The sequence below is a fragment of the Hoplias malabaricus genome, chromosome 18, assembly GCF_029633855.1.
Source record: "Hoplias malabaricus isolate fHopMal1 chromosome 18, fHopMal1.hap1, whole genome shotgun sequence".
Lineage (NCBI taxonomy): Eukaryota > Metazoa > Chordata > Actinopteri > Characiformes > Erythrinidae > Hoplias > Hoplias malabaricus.
Genome location: NC_089817.1, coordinates 34370144 through 34391523, shown reverse-complemented (window position 1 = coordinate 34391523; position 21380 = coordinate 34370144). Strand labels below are relative to the sequence as shown.

The following is a 21380-nucleotide window of genomic DNA, read 5'->3' as shown; positions in this document are numbered from 1 at the left end:
GGGGAGAACACACCAACTCCTCACAGACAGTCACCCGGAGCGGGAATCGAACCCACAACCTCCAGGCCCCTGGAGCTGTGTGACTGCGACACTACCTGCTGCGCCACCGTGCCGCCCCCAGGTAGGCTCTGGACCCCCCGCGACCCTAAATTGGATAAGCGGTTACAGATAATGGATGGATGGACTTTTCAGACACCGCAGTAAACTACAGCTACGTAAACACGCCCTGGACCTGCGCTCTGTTGCTGAAATCGTGTGATCATGTGTACAGACGAGGCTTTTGTGTCTGTTGTGTCGTGTTTAAAAGGACATTTCCAATGTTATTCAACAAAAAAAGAACCTAAAAATGAAGCAGTGTGAAGAGTTTATTGGGCGCTGCATTCGCTCTGAGCTCCATCAGGAAAAAGCTGCAGAAGACGATGGACTCGTTCTGTTCTGGGGATCATATTATACTCAGAAGTGTGTGTGAGTGTGTGTTTAGACGAGTTAAAGGTGAGGCATGTTGTCGTTGACGATCGGGAACTTTCTAATTTTCATTATTTTTAAAACAAGGACAAAGTAGAAGAATGTTTGAATTCTCAGTAACAATTAAGTTAAACAAAACTAAACTGTAAATCTAATACAAACCACTGAGAGACAAAGTGGACACATGTAGTGCTTTGTTTATGACTTTAGAAAATGGCCGAACTGTAATAAAGGTGTAATATCACTCTCCTTGTGTGTTTACACGAGTAACATCAAAGCCGTGACGAATACTTACTCCCTGCTCAAGTCTTTGATGTTATTCACTGTAACACACTCTGGCTCACGTCCGATATCAGCTTTATTTAAGAGTCGTTATGATTTATTTACAGTGAACTGCCAGAGAAAGAGAGAATCTACACACAAACATAACTGAAAATGAAAATCAAGAACAGGACGACAGAAACACTCTCTACACTACGGAGACACACTAACACACTCAGTCCTACGCAAGCCGATGCAAACCCAATTCAAAGAAGACAAAGAAAATGGCACTTAACTAGGCACGGCTACACACAGCGCCACAGTAACCTACAGAGCAAGATGCAACACAAAGTCTTCAGCAGTGTACACAGGTCCAAACGCCTTGGGTCTGAGGTAATGAACGGGTTTACGTCGTCAGAATGCACCGCGAGGACGATTGGACCGTGTGTAGTGGAGCTGGAAGACACATGGAGTAGCTCTAGAGGGTCGTGACAGGAAGAAAACTCCCAGTACAAGGCTCCACACATTGAAGCCAAGCTACAAAACACACTACACCTCCTCCTCTCACACTCTACCTGGACTTCTCGTAGGGAGTCCATCTCTGCTGCAGGGTGTGGAACCTGTGCTGGCTGGAACACAGGGATAGGAGCATGGGGCTGTCACTCACTCACCCACAGGCCAATCAGGACCAGGCAGACGTCATATAACTCAGAAGATGTGGTTTTGCACAAAACCTTGCGTCTCTTAGCAACATTTGCATTGAATCTCCATTGATAACCGAAGACACAAAGGCTCATGGGAAAGTGGAGCTGATTTCATGCAAAACCATATCTTTAACCCTGGCTCAGGACTAAACCCGAGAGCAGTCCTCCTACTGTTATAGTTAACCCTTTCAGCACTTACCAACAAACTATTTTACCAGGCCCTCGTGTCATGTACAACATATCGACCCAAGCACATCTACAGTAACATCCCAAACACAGAGGAGAATAACAGCCCTGTTGGGTCATCACTCTTTAAGCATTTACGTTACATAAAGGCATTAACTGACAAACCCAATCCCTAGGTAATCTCTAAAAGGTTAGTGTGCATGCAAATTAAAGCCAAGGCACTTACCCGCTGGGTCCGGGCCTCTGGTTCGGGGGTAAACGCCAGTCATTGTTAGGTGGCTTTTGCTGTGGGAAGAGGAGAAAGACGGGGGTTAGATTATGATCGGAGGTCTATACACTGTGGGGCCCGGTTCTGTAAACACAGCTCAGAGGGTTTGAGAAGAGTGTGGAGATCTGGTGCTTGTCCCCAGGACGTGGAAAAGAAAGAAGCAGGGGGTGGGGAGAGAAGTCTCTGGAGGAACAGAGTGTGATTTAGAAGAAGAACGTGTGAATAATTGAAAACACCATTATGTCGCTGCTACACACGGCTGCAGTTACACAACAGGAACACACACAAGTTCATCCCCAACAGCAGTGGAGTGAGTAAATCAGTGCCACACACGGGAAGAGCATCGGAACCAAGAAAAAGATCCAAGAAAAGGTGGTGTAAATCACTTATAAATATAATATAACACACTATCACCCACAGAGACGGCACTGTGCTGATGTAATATGTTTTATTCCGGTGTGACTCATATTTCATGTTAAAAGCCATGTTCAAAATTCATCTCATGAGTCCTGGCACACATCTGCTGCCCCCTCCATCCTCCACACTCCGCTGGACTGAGCCTCGGTCAAAGAGGAGCACGTGTGGCTCTAATGTCCTACTGTACTGATCCTCTAAAGCCCAGACGGGATTACAGTTGCCGGCCCACTGGCAGCTCTCCCACACACACACACACACACACGGGCGGCTCACCCGACCCACTGAACCCGACCCGCTGCCCACGTCTGCCAGCACAGCCTCCGAAAGCAACAGCAAGGCGTTCAAGCGTGAAAAACAAACGCACTCGCCTGCTCTACATCGATGAGGCTTCTTTTTTTATCCTGCTTGGTCATCAGATCTAAACACAGTGGGTTTCTGCCTGAGCGAGTAAACAGGATGCACACAGAGTCATGAGGAACAGAGCAGTGAGGCACATGGAGGAGCAGTCTGTACCGGGGAAATGCAGTGAACAAAAACGTCAGCCTGTGTCTGATGTGTCACAAAAAAGCCCCCGTTTCACACCATGAACATTCAGCTCATGTGGGATCCTTCACACACAGAAACATTCACACTCCCACATCACACAGTGCTCAAGAATTCATTAGCAGCTCTCGTTCTAATTAAACTCTTTTTTTATTTCTCCCTCTCGGTTCACGTTCAGGACACGGTGGATACACGCGGTTCAGGGAAGTGTTGATTCATGACCCTCACCTTCAGGAACGAGCTACCGAACAGTCTTCTGGTGAGGCTGGTGCTCAAGGCTCCGTCGGGGGTCCTCACAAACACAAAGTCACTCCTGCTGGAGATGGTGGAGAAGCACGGTGTGGACGTGGGCTTACGATGGTCTCGAGAGCCTCCCACCACCTCCAGGTGTCTAACAGGTCCCTGCGTGTTGAGCTGCAGGTGGAAATCCCTGTGTTTAAGCGCAGGCTTAAAGCCCGATCTGTGCATGAGCCAAGCCAGGTGTCCGCGGCGCCCCAGCCATCGCACGGCCACCGCCGCGACAGTCAGGAGAGAGACGGCTATGATGCAGGATAAGGAGACTATGAGGTAAAGCGAGAAATCTGAGCCGTTAGACCTTCTGGAGGGTGAGCTCCTGCGCTCGGGAGAGGTGTCTGTCACTTTCTCAGCCGCGGTGACGTTAACAGCCACGGTGGTGGACAGAGCAGGTCGGCCGTGGTCTTGCACTAACACTATGATGCTTAATACGTTCTTACGTTCATCTGCCACTAAGGTTCTGGCTGTCTGTATCTGTCCAGTGTGGGCTCCGATGCGGAAGAGTGCTGCGTCCGGCCCGGTCAAACTGTACACCAGCCAGGCGTTGTGGCCGCTGTCGTCATCCACGCAGGTTACCCGGTTCACCACGTGGCTGGCTGCTGCGTTGCTGGGCACCAGAAACTGTAGTGTGCCCTCAGGGGGAAGGGGAGGGTATAGGAGCCTGGGGGAGTGATCATTTTCATCTTGGATAAACACATGCACTGTTACATCAGCGCTACGTACTGGAGAGCCCTGGTCCTGGACCCGCACCACGATCTGGAACATATTCCTCTGCTCATAATCGAGGCTTCGCAATGTGGAAACGAGGCCTTTCTCTGGGTTAATGTACACCAGTGAAGACACAGGGAAGCCCTGGGTATGGCTGTCCACTACGGAGAAAGACAAAGTGGAGTTCTCGCCCATGTCCGGGTCAAACGCAGCCACGGTTAAAAGAGGAGCATTTGGAGCATTGTTCTCCGCTATGTCCACTGAGTAGGAGGGCTGTGAAAAGACATTTTCGTTGTCATTAACATCTGAAAGGCGGACCGCAAAGGATTCCTGTGAGGAACGGGGTGGGGAGCCGGAGTCTGTGGCTGTCACAGTGATGGTGTACTCAGCTACAGTCTCTCTGTCCAGAGGGCTATCGGTCACTAGAGCATACTGACCCTCAAACGAGTTACGGATCTTAAAAGGCAGCCCAGAAGGAATCTGCACGCTCACGTCCCCGTTTTTCCCCACGTCCTCATCTCTAACGCTGAGCAGAGCGATCACGGAGCCTGGGGGGACATCTTCACTCACTTCACTGGACAAAGAGCTAACGATAATCACTGGGGTGTTGTCATTAACATCGATGATTTCCACCTTAATGTTGCAGGAACCTTCCATCGCAGGGCTTCCTCTGTCCCTGGCCTGAACGGTGATGTCATAAACACGCGCCTGCTCATGATCTACCGGCCCTTTAACTGTGAGCTCCCCAGTGATGGGGTCCACGGTGAACAGCTGGAGAACAAAGCTGGGTGTGAATTTATCAAAGGAGTAAAAGATTTCTCCGTTCGGACCGTGGTCAGCGTCTGAGGCGTTAAGAGCGGTCACTAACGTTCCAACAGGTGAGTTCTCGAAGAGAGAGACTCTCCTCACTGGCGTATCGCACTCTGGAGCGTTATCGTTAACATCCAGGACGTTCATAACAATCAGAGTAGTGCCGGACTTTTCAGGTTTCCCACCGTCAACCGCCATCAAAATTAACCTAAAAACACTCTGCTGCTCTCGGTCCAGAGGTTTATTTAAGACCAAAAGGGGCAGCTTCCTACCGTCACTCTTGGTTTCTACTTTCAAAATGAAGCAATCGTTTGGACTAAGGATATAAGAGTGAAGAGAATTGACCCCCACATCCGGGTCGTCCGCGATTTCTAACCGGAAAGTGGTTCCTGGGGCTGCAGCCTCGGAAACCTCCAGAGAAGTCGTGTTCGTTTGGAAAACGGGTGCGTTATCGTTAACGTCTACAACTTCTACCGTCACACTGTGCATTTCTAAGGGATTCTGAAGTGAAATCTGGCTCCGAATGTGACATGATCCACTCCACCCACACACACTCTCCCTGTCAATCACCTGCTTCATCACTAAAGCTCCACTCGTGGCGTCTATGTCGAAATACCTAACGTTAGACTCCGAGACCATGCGCAGGGTCCGGCGAGCGATGCTCTGAGGGTCCATACCCAGATCCTTAGACATGTGGCCGACGATAGTCCCAGGTCTGGATTCTTCCGCCACGGAATACAGAAGTTCAGAGGCTTCCAGTTCTAAACAGAAGCAGTGTAAAGTAATCCACAGCAAGAGCTGAGCAGACGTCCTTTTCTCCATCACAACGTCCATTTCCAAACACAGTAAATCCACAAAGAGTTTAAAGGAGATAGTCCTAGACACGAGGCCCTACCTTTTAGTAACTTTTAGTAACATACTCTGCACTAAGCTAAAGCACTACACACACTGTGACTGAGCTTCTCTTTGTGTGAGTGACACTGCTGTAGTGTGGAGCTAAGGGCAGGTGGGGGGTTGGTGGACAACAAAAAAGTGCCTTTGTATTGGAGGAAAGTTTCTTTCACCAACATAACAGCCAATCAGAGACAAAGGGGGAACTTTATAGTGCACCAGAGAAACAGCTGTCAGCCCAATACCCCCTCCCCACAACACACACACACACACACACACACACACACACACACACACACACACACACACACAATGTGCACATGCTCAGGAGCCAGTTGACATTACAAAAGCTCAGAATCACAGACTTTGTACTCCCCCGACCTCCCTCACCTGCTGACACTCGAAGGTCCAGGTGCTGTCCGGCAGGGAGGCGTCCAGCACGTTGAGCGTGTCTGTAAAGTCCGTGGTGCTGCTGGGCTTGACCAGGGTGAAGTCACTGAACTCGGACATCGGAGAGAGGTAGGAGCCGAAGGACTGACTCTGAGACATCACGTCTCCCCCCAGCACCTCCACGTACTTAATGGGTCCGTCGGTGTTGAGCTGGATCTGCAGGTTTCTGTTGGGGGTCTTATATCCAGAGTCGCTCCGTCTGATACAGCAGCTGGAGCCGCCTCTGCTGCCTCGAGCACACTTCACCAACAGGATGAAGAAGGTCATCAAGCACAGCGAGGACACCGAGGCCAGAGCTACGATCAGGTACAGGGTGATCCTGCCGCTCCTCTTGTTCAGCTCCGGGCTTTTCTGCCGGGACTCGGAGACGGGCTCGTGAAAGCCGTCCTCTATCAGCACCTCCACGGTGACCGTGCTGGACTGCGCCGGTTCTCCGTTGTCCCTGATCTCTATCAGCAGTCTCTGAGAGGAGTCGTCCTGCTCCGAGACCGAGCGCTTAGTCCTCACCTCTCCCGTGTGGAAACTCACGCCGAACAGAGACGCGTCCGTGGCCTCCGCGAGCCGATAGGAGATCCAGGCGTTATGGCCCGAGTCCGCGTCCACCGCCGTCACCTTAGTCACGAGGTGTCCCGCTTTAGCGGAGCGGGGCATCCTCTGATGGGACACGGAGCCCAGGGCCGCGGAGGGGTAAATGACGGCGGGGGCGTTGTCGTTCTGGTCCACGATGAACACGTGGACCGTGGCGTTGCTGCTCAGAGACGGAGAGCCCTGATCTCTCGCCTGAACCTGGACCTTCAGCACCTTCATCTTCTCGTAGTCGAAGGAGCTCATGCTGAAGATGCTGCCGTTCTCAGAGTTGATGTAGAAGTAGGAGGAGACCGGGACGTCCTGGTCTTTGGCGTCTAGAATAGAATATGACACTTTGGCGTTTTCTCCCACATCCAGGTCTAATGCGGACAGGGAGCAGATGACCGTCCCCGGGCTGTTATTCTCCTGCACATACACCCTGTAGGACCTATCAGTGAAGAGGGGTGGGTTATCATTAACGTCCAGTATGTGCACAGGGATGGTCTTTTTGCTGCTCAGTGAAGGAGAACCGGAATCAAAGGCTGTGATTTCTACGTTGTACTCCGGGAACAGCTCTCTATCTAGAACCCCGTTGGTCACTAGGGAGTAATCGTTGGAAAACGTTGGTTTGAGCAGAAAAGGAACACGAGGCTGAATCTGCAGAGTGACTTTCCCGTTGGCGCCGGAATCAACATCCCGCGCGCTAATTAACGCCACCACGGTACCGCTGGGGGCGTCCTCGCGCACTGGGCTCGGCTTGGACGTGAGCGCGATTTGCGGGGAATTATCGTTCACGTCTAAAACGTCTATTTGAACGGTGCAGTGTCCCTCCATTTCAGGGGAACCCTTATCTTTGGCGCTGACCTCGATATTGTAACTGGGCTGCGTCTCAAAGTCCAGCTCCCCGCTCAGGATCAGTTCCCCAGTGGAGGAATCGATGGAAAACAACGAGCGCACTGTTTCCAGCGTGTGCTCCCCGAACGAGAACGCTATCTCCCCGTTAGGGCCCTCGTCCAAGTCCGTGGCGTCCACTTTTAAAACGGTGGTGCCTTTGATGGCGTTTTCTGGGATGTGGGTTTTGTACACGGCTCTGCTGAACACGGGGTTATTGTCATTGATATCGAGTACAGTGATGTTTATCTGAGCCGTTCCTGATTTAACTGGGCTTCCACCGTCCAGCGCCGTCAGCAGCAGGTGGTGGACAGCTTTCTTTTCACGGTCCAGAGCCTTCTCCAGAACCAGTTCCGGTATTTTCCGTCCATCGCTGAGCTCCTTCACCTTCAGACTGAAGCACTCGTCTTTGCTCAGTGTGTAGGATTTTAAGGAATTGCTGCCAACGTCCGGATCGTGCGCGCTCTCCAGAGGAAAGCGCATCCCCGGGACCGTGGACTCCGCTATTTTTAGCGCGCGGTCCGTCGACTGGAAGCGAGGGGAGTTGTCGTTTATATCCTGTATTTCAACCTCGATCCTGTGCAGCTGGAGCGGGTCCTCGATCACGACCTGAACCGGCAGCAGGCAGCTCGCGCTCTGTCCGCAAAGGCTCTCCCTGTCGATCCTGTCGTTCACCAGCATCTCCCCTTTGGCCAGATCCACGCTGAAATACTGCTGCCCGGACTCGGAGGCTATCTGCAGTCTGCGGTCGTACAGCTCGGCTATTTTCAAGCCCAGATCCTTCGCGATGTTCCCCACCACGGCGCCCACCTTCAGCTCCTCGGGAACGGAGTAGCGAGTCTGCGCTCCCGTGCTAGTCCACAAAAGAAGAAAGAGAATCCACCAGAGCAAATGGCACTCCCAGCTTCTTGAGCCCGTCCTCGGAGTCATTTTTGATAGGACGATAAATCCACAGGAATCAGAACAGAGGCCCGGAACACGGTCCCGCGGCGACGCGCAGCGTTAATGCTCCGTTTCTGCGCGAAAACGTATTAAAATCATCCATGTTTCTCGGCGAGAGCAGCGTCACCGTGTCCGGGCTTTGTGCATTGTGGAAGTCAGAGCGCGGGGGAGGGAGTGGATCTCTCTGTACAGTCCGGGATGTGATAGGAGCTCAGAGAGAGGCTCAGACAGCCAATAGAAACACAGCTGCGTCTTAAAGACACACTCCAGCATCAGCACCACTCAGACTGCCTCCGGGACACGCACTACACCAGGGTTTAGTCATTTATTCGTTTACAATTTACATCCTGAATAAAGAATAATAACTACAGTAATAAAGTAATATTTATTATCCGTGTTATAACAATCAGTATTTTTTATTATCTGTGTTATAACAACCAGTATTGTTATTATCTGTGTTATAACAATCAGTATTGTTATTATCTGTGTTATAACAATCAGTATTGTTATTATTGTCATTACTATTACTGTATTGTTATATTATTATTATTATTATTATTATTATTATTATGGCAATATTATTATGAAGATTACAGTTATACATTAAAGTAGAAATATAGTTTAGCAATTACAAATAATTAATGATTATTTATTTATTTATTGCAATTGTTTTAAATGCACACATTTTTTACACCTAAAATATCATTGAAGATAAGAGGTTAAATGTGTTTAATTAATATTTTTAATTCATTCATTCGTTCATTCGTTCATTGTGTGTAAGCGCTTATTCAGCTGAAGGTCGCGGTGGATCCGGAGCCTACACGGAATCACTGGGCGCAGTTTAAATAATAACAATATGTTCAGCTCAAGTGAATAGAGACAACACTCACACTGTCTGAGGAACAACAACAATGTAACAACAAAAACAAACACGTGACAAAGAACAGTTTGTTGAAGAAGAAGAAGAAGAAGAAGGAAATGTATAAAAAAAAAACACGAAGCAGACGCCATTGAAACCAAGCTAAATGCTATCAGCACAAGGCTGAAATAAATGGAAGGAAAATATGACTCCACCCGTTGTTTTATACCACTGTGCATTGTATGTTATTAACTAGTGTTTACCATCGCTCTCTAAACATTACACAACCCCGCAGCACGTGATCAGCGCATTGTACACAACTCAGTTTTCAGCTCATTACTCAGGAGACTCTAACTGTTGTTTGTACACAAAAAGGTGGCGCTGTCCAGCACACTGGTGCTGATTCTCCAGCACCACCACACTGGACAGCTGCCTGAGAACCACGGACACAGTCCGCAACCTACAGCACTTTCCCACCCCCAAACCTCACAGCATTGTATTCGTGCATTTTCGTTTCATGACGTGTTCTCCCTCACCTGCTGACACTCGAAGGTCCAGGTGCTGTCCGGCAGGGAGGCGTCCAGCACGTTGAGCGTGTCTGTAAAGTCCGTGGTGCTGCTGGGCTTGACCAGGGTGAAGTCACTGAACTCGGACATCGGAGAAAGGTAGGAGCCGAAGGACTGACTCTGAGACATCACGTCTCCCCCCAGCACCTCCACGTACTTAATGGGTCCGTCGGTGTTGAGCTGGATCTGCAGGTTTCTGTTGGGGGTCTTATATCCAGAGTCGCTCCGTCTGATACAGCAGCTGGAGCCGCCTCTGCTGCCTCGAGCACACTTCACCAACAGGATGAAGAAGGTCATCAAGCACAGCGAGGACACCGAGGCCAGAGCTACGATCAGGTACAGGGTGATCCTGCCGCTCCTCTTGTTCAGCTCCGGGCTTTTCTGCCGGGACTCGGAGACGGGCTCGTGAAAGCCGTCCTCTATCAGCACCTCCACGGTGACCGTGCTGGACTGCGCCGGTTCTCCGTTGTCCCTGATCTCTATCAGCAGTCTCTGAGAGGAGTCGTCCTGCTCCGAGACCGAGCGCTTAGTCCTCACCTCTCCCGTGTGGAAACTCACGCCGAACAGAGACGCGTCCGTGGCCTCCGCGAGCCGATAGGAGATCCAGGCGTTATGGCCCGAGTCCGCGTCCACCGCCGTCACCTTAGTCACGAGGTGTCCCGCTTTAGCGGAGCGGGGCATCCTCTGATGGGACACGGAGCCCAGGGCCGCGGAGGGGTAAATGACGGCGGGGGCGTTGTCGTTCTGGTCCACGATGAACACGTGGACCGTGGCGTTGCTGCTCAGAGACGGAGAGCCCTGATCTCTCGCCTGAACCTGGACCTTCAGCACCTTCATCTTCTCGTAGTCGAAGGAGCTCATGCTGAAGATGCTGCCGTTCTCAGAGTTGATGTAGAAGTAAGAGGAGACCGGGACGTCTTTATTTTTTGACTCTAAAATTGAATACGTCACTTTAGCGTTCTCTCCCTGATCCGGGTCGTTTGCGGAGACTGTAAACAACACGTTGCCCGCGCCAATGTTTTCTTTGACGTACACCGTATATGACGCCTGCGTAAAGACTGGGGGGTTGTCGTTTACGTCTAAAACATCCACCGTTATTTGTGTTCTAGACTCGAGGGGAGGGGCTCCGGCGTCTCGAGCTACGATCTCCACTGTGTATTTAGGGGAGGTTTCATGATCCAGATTTGAATCCGTGACTAAAGCGTAGTAGTTTGAAATGGAGGGTTTAATAGTGAAAGGTAAACCTGGCTGTAAGCTCAGACGGACTTTCCCATTGTCTCCAGAGTCACTGTCCTTCGCGCCTATTAGCGCTATTACGGTACCAGGCGCTGCGTCTTCTCTCACCGGCTTAGGAACAGATTTCAATACGATCTCAGGGACATTGTCATTGACGTCTATTATGTCAACCTCGACACTGCAGAGGCCCTCCAGCGGCGAGGAGCCTTTGTCCGAGGCTATCACCTCGAACTTGAACGTGCTGACTGTCTCGAAGTCTAGGGTCTCTGTTACAGAGACGGCTCCCTGTTCTGAATCAATGGAGAATAGGTTCTGAATGCTGATTGGCGTGTTTGGGTCATATGAATACATTAGTTCGCCATTAGCCCCTTCGTCCGAGTCTTTAGCTTTAACTGTTAAGATGACTGTCCCCTTTGGGGTGTTCTCAGGGACCCTGGCTTTATACGAGGGTCGTTCGAATACAGGTGGGTTATCATTACTGTCCTGGACCCGGATGATTACAGCTGTGCTCCCAGACCGCGAAGGGGTTCCACCATCCACTGCAGTCAGCACGAGGCTATGCGCGGACTCCTTCTCTCGGTCTAAAGCCTTCTCTAAAACCAGCTCTGGGACTTTGGTTCCGTCTTTGTTTTTCACGCTCAACACAAAGTGGTCGTTCTTGCTCAGGGCGTATGAGGTTAGAGTATTGGAGCCAATATCTGGGTCTTTTGCAGACTCTAGACGGAACCGTGCTCCTGGCACTTTAGCCTCCTCCACGTTAACGACGATCTGACTGTTTGCAAACGATGGAGAGTTATCGTTAATGTCCTGAATATCAATTTCAACGCGATACATCTGTAAGGGGTTTTCTATAACGGCTTCCAGCGTTAACGTGCACTTGGGGGTGGATCCACAGATCTCCTCCCTGTCGACTCTATCGGCGATGACTAGCTCCCCCTTCCCTAAATCAACGCTGAAATACTGCTTACCCGTCTCCGCTGCTATCTGTAACCTGCGCTCGGAAATATCAGACAGTTTCAGGTCCAGGTCTTTGGCGATGTTTCCGACCACGGAGCCCGTTTTCAGCTCCTCCGGGATGGAGTAGCGAATCTGCGCCGCTATTGTATTCCAAGAGAGGCAGAGAAGCCACAGCTCCCGCCATGAAAAGCACCTTAGCACCGCCATCTCCACAGCCGTGATGCTGGTGAACGTGCCTCGGGAAAACATCGCAAACCCCCATCCGAAGACCCCGAGTGTTAATCCACGGATGCGGTCCTCAGGCGCTGGCTTTTCAGGCGACCCCTCATTGTCAACGTCTGAGCTTTGGCAGAAGCTCTGAGAGGCTGAGGCTCGGAGAGTGGATCTCTTTGTGTGCTTCAGCACCCTATTGGTGGACAGCGCTCCAATAGGCTGCGAGCCGGAGAGGCGCCTTAAAGGGCCAGACATGATAAGAGCAGCAATGGGAAGCGCACCTCGCTCCGCATGAAATAATGGGGAAAAAATGTTCTGTTTCAACGCGTCACAGGAATTTACTGAGTTTGTCCTACACTCTCAGACAATAAATAAAAATAAAAGATACTGTAGAGGTTCATTACTGTCACTAAAGCTACAAACAGTGAAGTGTATCTTCAAAGGTACAAAAAGTGTAGTGTATCCTTAAAGATGCAAACAGTGTAGTGTATCTTTAGAGCTACAAAAGGTGTAGTGTATTTTTAAACGTACAAACAGTGTAGTGTATCTTTAAAGATGCAAACAGTCTAGTGTATCTTTAAAGATGCAAACAGTGTAGTGTATCTTTAAAGCTACAAACAGTGTAGTGTATCTTTAAAGCTACAAACAGTGTAGTGTATCTTTAAACATACAAAGAGTGTAGTGTATCTTTAAACGTACAAAGAGTGTAGTGTATCTTTAAACGTACAAACACTGTAGTGTATTTTTAAAGCTACAAACAGTGTAGTGTATCTTTAAACGTACAAAGAGTGTAATGTATCTTTAAACGTACAAAGAGTGTAGTGTATCTTTAAACGTACAAACAGTGTAATGTATCTTTAAACGTACAAACAGTGTAATGTATCTTTAAACGTACAAAAAGTGTAATGTATCTTTAAACGTACAAAAAACGTACAAAAAGTGTAGTGTATCTTTAAAGCTACAGAAAGTGTAGTGTATCTTTAAACGTACAAAGAGTGTAATGTATCTTTAAACGTACAAAGAGTGTAGTGTATTTTTAAACATACAGAGTGTAGTGTATCTTTAAACGTACAAACAGTGTAGTGTATCTTTAAATGTACAAAGAGTGTAGTGTATCTTTAAAGATGCAAACAGTATAGTGTATCTTTAAACGTACAAACAGTGTAGTGTATCTTTAAAGCTACAAAAAGTGTAGTGTATCTTTAAATGTACAAACAGTGTAGTGTATCTTTAAAGCTACAAACAGTGTAATGTATCTTTAAACGTACAAAGAGAGTAGTGTATCTTTAAAGATGCAAACAGTGTAGTGTATCTTTAAAGCTACAAAAAGTGTAGTGTATCTTTAAACGTGCAAACAGTGTAGTGTATCTTTAAACATACAAGGAGTGTAATGTATCTTTAAACGTACAAAAAGTGTAGTGTATCTTTAAACGTACAAAAAACGTACAAAAAGTGTAGTGTATCTTTAAACGTACAAAAAGTGTAGTGTATCTTTAAAGCTACAAAAAGTGTAATGTATCTTTAAACGTACAAAGAGTGTAGTGTATCTTTAAACGTACAAAGAGTGTAGTGTATCTTTAAACGTACAAACACTGTAGTGTATCTTTAAAGCTACAAACAGTGTAGTGTATCTTTAAACGTACAAAGAGTGTAATGTATCTTTAAACGTACAAAGAGTGTAGTGTATCTTTAAACGTACAAACAGTGTAATGTATCTTTAAACGTACAAAAAGTGTAATGTATCTTTAAACGTACAAAAAACGTACTGTATCTTTAAAGCTAAAGAAAGTGTAGTGTATCTTTAAACGTACAAAGAGTGTAATGTATCTTTAAACGTACAAAGAGTGTAGTGTATCTTTAAACATACAGAGTGTAGTGTATCTTTAAACGTACAAACAGTGTAGTGTATCTTTAAATGTACAAAGAGTGTAGTGTATCTTTAAAGATGCAAACAGTATAGTGTATCTTTAAACGTACAAACAGTGTAATGTATCTTTAAAGAAGCAAACAGTGTAGTCTATCTTTAAACGTACAAACAGTGTAGTGTATCTTTAAAGCTACAAACAGTGTAGTGTATCTTTAAACGTACAAAGAGAGTAGTGTATCTTTAAAGATGCAAACAGTGTAGTGTATCTTTAAAGCTACAAAAAGTGTAGTGTATCTTTAAACGTGCAAACAGTGTAGTGTATCTTTAAACATACAAGGAGTGTAGTGTATCTTTAAATGTACAAACAGTGTAGTGTATTTTTAAAGCTACAAACAGTGTAATGTTTCTTTAAACGTACAAAAAGTGTAGTGTATCTTTAAACGTACAAAAAACGTACAAAAAGTGTAGTGTATCTTTAAAGCTACAAAAAGTGTAGTGTATCTTTAAACGTACAAAAAGTGTAGTGTATCTTTAAAGCTACAAAAAGTGTAATGTATCTTTAAACGTACAAAGAGTGTAGTGTATCTTTAAACATACAGAGTGTAGTGTATCTTTAAACGTACAAACAGTGTAATGTATCTTTAAACGTATAAAGAGTGTAGTGTATCTTTAAACGTACAAACAGTGTAGTGTATCTTTAAAGATGCAAACAGTATAGTGTATCTTTAAACGTACAAACAGTGTAGTGTATCTTTAAAGATGCAAACAGTGTAGTGTATCTTTAAACGTACAAACAGTGTAGTGTATCTGTAAACATACAAACAGTGTAGTGTATCTTTAAAGCTACAAAAAGTGTAGTGTATCTTTAAATGTACAAACAGTGTAGTGTATCTTTAAATGTACAAACAGTGTAGTGTATCTTTAAAGATGCAAACAGTGTAGTGTATCTTTAAAGCTACAAAAAGTGTAGTGTATCTTTAAACGTGCAAACAGTGTAGTGTATCTTTAAACGTACAAAGAGTGTAGTGTATCTATAAATGTACAAACAGTGTAGTGTATTTTTAAAGCTACAAACAGTGTAATGTATCGTTAAACGTACAAAGAGTTTAGTGTATCTTTAAACGTACAAACAGTGTAGTGTATCTTTAAACGTACTGTATCTTTAAACGTACAAAGAGTGTAGTGTATCTTTAAACGTACAAAGAGTGTAGTGTATCTTTAAACGTCCAAACAGTGTAGTGTATCTTTAAACGTCCAAACAGTGTAGTGTATCTTTAAATCTACAAACAGTGTAGTGTATCTTTAAAGGTACAAACAGTGTAGTGTATCTTTAAACGTACAAACAGTGTAGTGTATCTTTAAACGTACTGTATCTTTAAACGTACAAAGAGTGTAGTGTATCTTTAAACGTACAAAGAGTGTAGTGTATCTTTAAACGTACAAAGACTGTAGTGTATCTTTAAACGTCCAAACAGTGTAGTGTATCTTTAAATCTACAAACAGTGTAGTGTATCTTTAAAGGTACAAACAGTGTAGTGTATCTTTAAAGGTACACACAGTGTAGTGTATCTTTAAAGATGCAAATAGTGTAGAATATCTTCAAAGGTACAAACAGTGTAGTGTATCTTTAAAGATGCAAAGAGTGTAGTGTATCTTTAAAGATGCAAACAGTGTAGTGTATCTTTAAACGTAAAAACAGTGTAGTGTATCTTTAAAGGTACAAACAGTGTAGTGTATCGTTAAAGGTACAAACAGTGTAGTGTATCTTTAAAGGTACAAACAGTGTAGTGTATATTTAAAGGTACAGACAGTGTAGTGTATCTTTAAAGGTACAGACAGTGTAGTGTATCTTTAAAGCTGCAAACAGTGTAGTGTATCTTTAAAGCTGCAAACAGTGTAGTGTATCTTTAAACGTACAAACAGTGTAGTGTATCTTTAAACGTAAAAACAGTGTAGTGTATCTTTAAACGTACAAACGTTGTAGTGTATCTTTTAAGGTACAAACAGTGTAGTGTATCTTTAAAGCTGCAAACAGTGTAGTGTATCTTTAAAGCTGCAAACAGTGTAGTGTATCTTTAAACGTACAAACAGTGTAGTGTATCTTTTAAGGTACAAACAGTGTAATGTATCTTTAAAGGTACAGACAGTGTAGTGTATCTTTAAAGCTGCAAACAGTGTAGTGTATCTTTAAACGTACAAACAGTGTAGTGTATCTTTAAAGGTACAAACAGTGTAGTGTATCTTTAAAGGTACAAACAGTGTAGTGTATCTTTAAAGGTACAAACAGTGTATTGTATCTTTAAAGGTACAAACAGTGTAGTGTATCTTTAAAGGTACAAACAGTGTAGTGTATCTTTAAAGGTACAAACAGTGTAGTGTATCTTTAAAGGTACAAACAGTGTAGTGTATCTTTAAAGGTACAAACAGTGTAGTGTATCTTTAAACGTACAAACAGTGTAGTGTATCTTTAAAGGTATAAACAGTGTAGTGTATCTTTAAAGGTATAAACAGTGTAGTGTATCTTTAAAGCTACAAACAGTGTAGTGTATCTTTAAAGGCACAAACAGTGTAGTGTATATTTAAAGGTATAAACAGTGTAGTGTATCTTTAAAGGTATAAACAGTGTAGTGTATCTTTAAAGCTACAAACAGTGTAGTGTATCTTTAAAGGTACAAACAGTGTAGTGTATCTTTAAAGGTACAAACAGTGTAGTGTATCTTTAAAGGTACAAACAGTGTAGTGTATCTTTAAAGGTACAAACAGTGTAGTGTATCTTTAAAGGTATAAACAGTGTAGTGTATCTTTAAAGCTACAAACAGTGTAGTGTATCTTTAAAGGTACAAACAGTGTAGTGTATCTTTAAAGGTACAAACAGTGTAGTGTATCTTTAAAGGTACAAACAGTGTAGTGTATCTTTAAAGGTATAAACAGTGGTGTTAGAGTCCAGTTGTGTTCCTAAAGGTTTATTACATTCTCTTCTCCAGAAGGAGAGGGGGATCTCTGTAATCTTTCATTATACAACTGTGGAGAATAAAAGAACACAATAAAAGTCCTGGAGATGAAACTCAATGGAGAATGAACTCAGCACAGTTTTAAATTCTAGAATTCCAATAGAATCAGGGGTAATTATGTTCCCTTGAGGGTTCCCCACAGAGGCAGGTTTTCTGCTGTGATCTCAGTGCTGATGATGGGTAACACTTCATCATCTCTGTAAACCTTCACACTCTTTCAGATCTGAGCCATGTGCACAGTTTAATTCTGATGTATTCACGAGCACTGACTCTAGAGAAAAGACTAGAATTAATATTAATATATTTTTTTATTATTATGAAGTCAGTTTATTTTAAAGCACAAGGGCTTTGCTTCTTTTTCTTCTCTGAGGATTAAACGATAATTCTGACCAGTCCGAGTGTGGAGGAGGTGCTCACACAAAGCCCAGGAACACACACATACAACTGTGTTTTCATGAACCGTGGGGCCATCACATAGACGTCCATTCACTGTGTGGAGCCTTAACTTTCACCTTCAGTTACATTTAACTTCAACACATCGACTTCATCTGAAAATGTAATAACGTACACTTTGGGCACCAGCTACTGATCACTTAATGATTTACAACGTCACAGCAGTCAAGCCATTACACACTTTACATCATCGAGGATAAACACACACACACACACACACACACACACATCATAACCCATCCCATGAACATTTAGTCTACATTCCGTTTACAGTGTGACGCTGTAAAATATCACTCCATAAACAATGATTAAAAGTCTATAGCGTAGGATAATTATTAAATACTAAATATTAATAAATAATATCAATAATTTATTTTTAAAACTAAGATGTCACCGCTGTGACGTGTGGCTAATGTTCCTTGGCGCGTGTTTAATGATCCAGATATTAAACTGAATAAAAACAGAGGTGACCTAGCGCGGTTCTGATGGTTTATTCTACGTTAACTTCCGTTTAGAACGTTTAGTAAATGCAGCACACGTTCTGTAAATGTTACTGTTTTCATTTACATCATTTCAGACGAATCTGATGTGTATTCGTTATTGTTTTGTGGTTTGAATTTGGAGTTGACTCCGGACTGTAATTGTGTCCGTTTTTAAACGTAATCAGTCAGATCTGTGTTTTTACTGAAATATACTCAACTTATGACGATTATTAGAATGAACTCTGAGCTTTAAAGTGTTTCTGCCCATATTCACAAAGGAACTGATCCATTAGCGTGGCGCTTCTGTGCGTTAGCATGTAGCCTCCTGTTCGCCTTACCTCATGAAGAAAGAGCTAATGGACGTTTCAGCTAATCTAACTGTGTTGTTTCCACACTATAGACGGACATGCGCGTGCAGGGGAAGGGAATAACCCATGGAAATATGTTTTACAAAATGGCGTTCAGATGTGTAAACAACAGCCAGGAAAAAAACATGCTCTTTCTGAGAACTGACACAAGACCAGCTCTGGAACCAACAACGAGTCAGACACGTTATAAACGCAGCACGTGGAGATGGGAGCACTTTACTGCGAATTCACAATCAGAGAAATAGACAGCAGCTGATTTTAGACCTTTAACAGGTGCCACGGTGAACAATCAACACTTTAACACGGTCTTTAGACACCACAAGCTTCCCCTTAACACTGAGGAAGCGGAACAGACTGTCAATCAAATATACACCACTCCTCTCTCAGAAACTCACTTCCACAGGTGTAGACTGAAGGAAAACTGGGCTGAAACAAAGCGTACCGCATCCCTCACCTGCTGACACTCGAAGGTCCAGGTGCTGTCCGGCAGGGAGGCGTCCAGCACGTTGAGCGTGTCTGTAAAGTCCGTGGTGCTGCTGGGCTTGACCAGGGTGAAGTCACTGAACTCGGACATCGGAGAAAGGTAGGAGCCGAAGGACTGACTCTGAGACATCACGTCTCCCCCCAGCACCTCCACGTACTTAATGGGTCCGTCGGTGTTGAGCTGGATCTGCAGGTTTCTGTTGGGGGTCTTATATCCAGAGTCGCTCCGTCTGATACAGCAGCTGGAGCCGCCTCTGCTGCCTCGAGCACACTTCACCAACAGGATGAAGAAGGTCATCAAGCACAGCGAGGACACCGAGGCCAGAGCTACGATCAGGTACAGGGTGATCCTGCCGCTCCTCTTGTTCAGCTCCGGGCTTTTCTGCCGGGACTCGGAGACGGGCTCGTGAAAGCCGTCCTCTATCAGCACCTCCACGGTGACCGTGCTGGACTGCGCCGGTTCTCCGTTGTCCCTGATCTCTATCAGCAGTCTCTGAGAGGAGTCGTCCTGCTCTGAGACCGAGCGCTTAGTCCTCACCTCTCCCGTGTGGAAACTCACGCCGAACAGAGACGCGTCCGTGGCCTCCGCGAGCCGATAGGAGATCCAGGCGTTATGGCCCGAGTCCGCGTCCACTGCCGTCACCTTAGTCACGAGGTGTCCCGCTTTAGCGGAGCGGGGCATCCTCTGATGGGACACGGAGCCCAGGGCCGCGGAGGGGTAAATGACGGCGGGGGCGTTGTCGTTCTGGTCCACGATGAACACGTGGACCGTGGCGTTGCTGCTCAGAGACGGAGAGCCCTGATCTCTCGCCTGAACCTGGACCTTCAGCACCTTCATCTTCTCGTAGTCGAAGGAGCTCATGCTGAAGATGCTGCCGTTCTCAGAGTTGATGTAGAAGTAAGAAGACGCCGGGATCTGATTCACTTTTGAATCCACGAGTGAATACGTCACCACAGCGTTTCTATCCACGTCTTTGTCTACAGCGGCTACGGAAAACAGCGAGGCCCCCGCTACGTTATTCTCCGGTATGTACACGGTGTACGAAGGCTGGGAGAACACGGGAGCGTTGTCGTTCACATCCAGGACTTTCACGTTCACGAATTCTGTTGTTTTTAAAGATGGCAGTCCAGAATCATGGGCCACTATTTCTACGTTGTATTCTGCCTGAAGTTCACGGTCCAAGGCTGAGGCGGTGACCAGGGAGTAGTGGTTATCGAAGGAGGGTTTCAGTTTAAAAGGGAAATGCAGGGGGATGTTTAACTGGACTTTGCCATTTTCACCAGAATCCAAATCTCTGACGTTAATGAGGGCTACCACGGTCCCCACGGTGGCGTTTTCGGGCACGGGGCTGGGCGGTGACGTCAGGATAATCTCAGGAGGGTTGTCGTTTTCATCTACGACGTCTATTTGAACGGAGGAATGACCCTCCAGGTCTGGGTTGCCTTGATCTTTCGCGCAGACATCAAACGTGTATGACTTGGTGATCTCGTAATCTAAATGTCCGATCACCGTGACGTCTCCTGACGTGGAGTTGACTCGGAAAGCCCGCTTCACCAGCTCGGTGGTGTGTGTGCAGAACTGATATTGTATTTCGCCATTCAGACCTTCGTCTAAGTCGGTGGCGTGCACAGTCAGAGCGCTCGCGCCCACGCCAGCGCTCTCAGCCACGTGCGCTTTGTACGCAGGAAGGTCGAATTTCGGCTCGTTGTCGTTTACGTCTTGGACAATGATCTGAAGCACAGCAGCGCCAGACCTCACCGGGTTCCCCCCGTCCAGCGCCGTCAGTGTCAGCTTATGCACGGCCTGCTTCTCTCTGTCCAGCGCTTTCTCCACAATCAGCTCCGGCACTTTCCTTCTGTCTTTTAGCGCTTTCACATTCAGGCGAAAGAAGTCGTTTCTGCTCAGAGAATAAGAGTTTAAACTGTTGCTGCCCACGTCCGAATCCTCTGCGCTTTCTAAAAGAAACCGAGCCCCAGGAGCGATAGACTCTGGCATTTTTAAGGTGGCATCTTTCGTGTGGAAATTGGGCGAGTTGTCGTTTATATCCTGTATCTCCACCTCGACGCGGCGCAGCTGTAAAGGATTCTCAATAACGACCTGCAGTGGCAGGACACACGCCGCGCTCTGAGAGCAGACGCCTTCCCGGTCGATCCTACCATTCACCAGCAGCTCGCCCTTTTCCGAGTCCACGCGGAAATACTGTCTGTTAGAGTCTGAGGCTATTCGCAACTTACGGGAGGCGACATCCGAGACGTCTAAACCGAGGTCCTTAGCGAGGTTCCCCACGACGAAGCCCTCCTTCACCTCCTCGGGGATCGTGTAGCGAGTCTGGGCTCCGGTTCTATCCCACAGAAGAGCGAAGCCCAGCAGCCAGAGCGCCGCCTGTCTCCACCCTCCGTTCGCTCCGTGTTTCATCTCCGCGAACGGTTTGATAATTCCATCAGTCAGTGTTTCTCCTCCTTCAGAGCGTGAACGTGCCGCGTGTCC

General features: G+C 46.3%; 3 protein-coding genes across 10 annotated transcripts in view; all 3 read right to left on the bottom strand.

Moving 5' to 3' along the window:
* Nucleotides 1–21380, bottom strand: part of LOC136675096 (protocadherin gamma-C5-like) — a 64061-nt gene that overhangs the window by 4858 nt on the left and 37823 nt on the right. For 3 of the 8 annotated variants that reach the window (XM_066651511.1, XM_066651512.1, XM_066651513.1), the window contains exons 2-3: nt 1843–1901; nt 1302–1355 (exon numbers count right to left, since the gene is read on the bottom strand). In XM_066651511.1, the coding sequence (XP_066507608.1) occupies nt 1302–1355; nt 1843–1901 (113 nt within the window). Of the gene's footprint in view, nt 1–1301; nt 1356–1842; nt 1902–3072; nt 5470–5937; nt 8676–21380 lie in introns of those variants that run through there. The other 5 variants (XM_066651515.1, XM_066651516.1, XM_066651509.1 and 2 more) reach the window with 4 other exon arrangements.
* LOC136675099 (protocadherin gamma-C5-like) lies at nt 9530–12300 on the bottom strand. Its single transcript, XM_066651519.1, has one exon. The coding sequence runs from the start codon at nt 12262–12264 to the stop codon at nt 9772–9774; it is 2493 nt and encodes an 830-aa protein (XP_066507616.1). The 5' UTR covers nt 12265–12300; the 3' UTR covers nt 9530–9771.
* LOC136675098 (protocadherin gamma-C5-like) overlaps nt 18243–21380 on the bottom strand; it is a 3621-nt gene continuing 483 nt past the window's right edge. Inside the window, exon 1 of the mRNA XM_066651518.1 lies at nt 18243–21380. This exon is cut by the window's right edge and continues 483 nt beyond it. Coding sequence (XP_066507615.1) covers nt 18801–21308 — 2508 coding nt within the window. The 5' untranslated portion in view covers nt 21309–21380 and the 3' untranslated portion in view covers nt 18243–18800.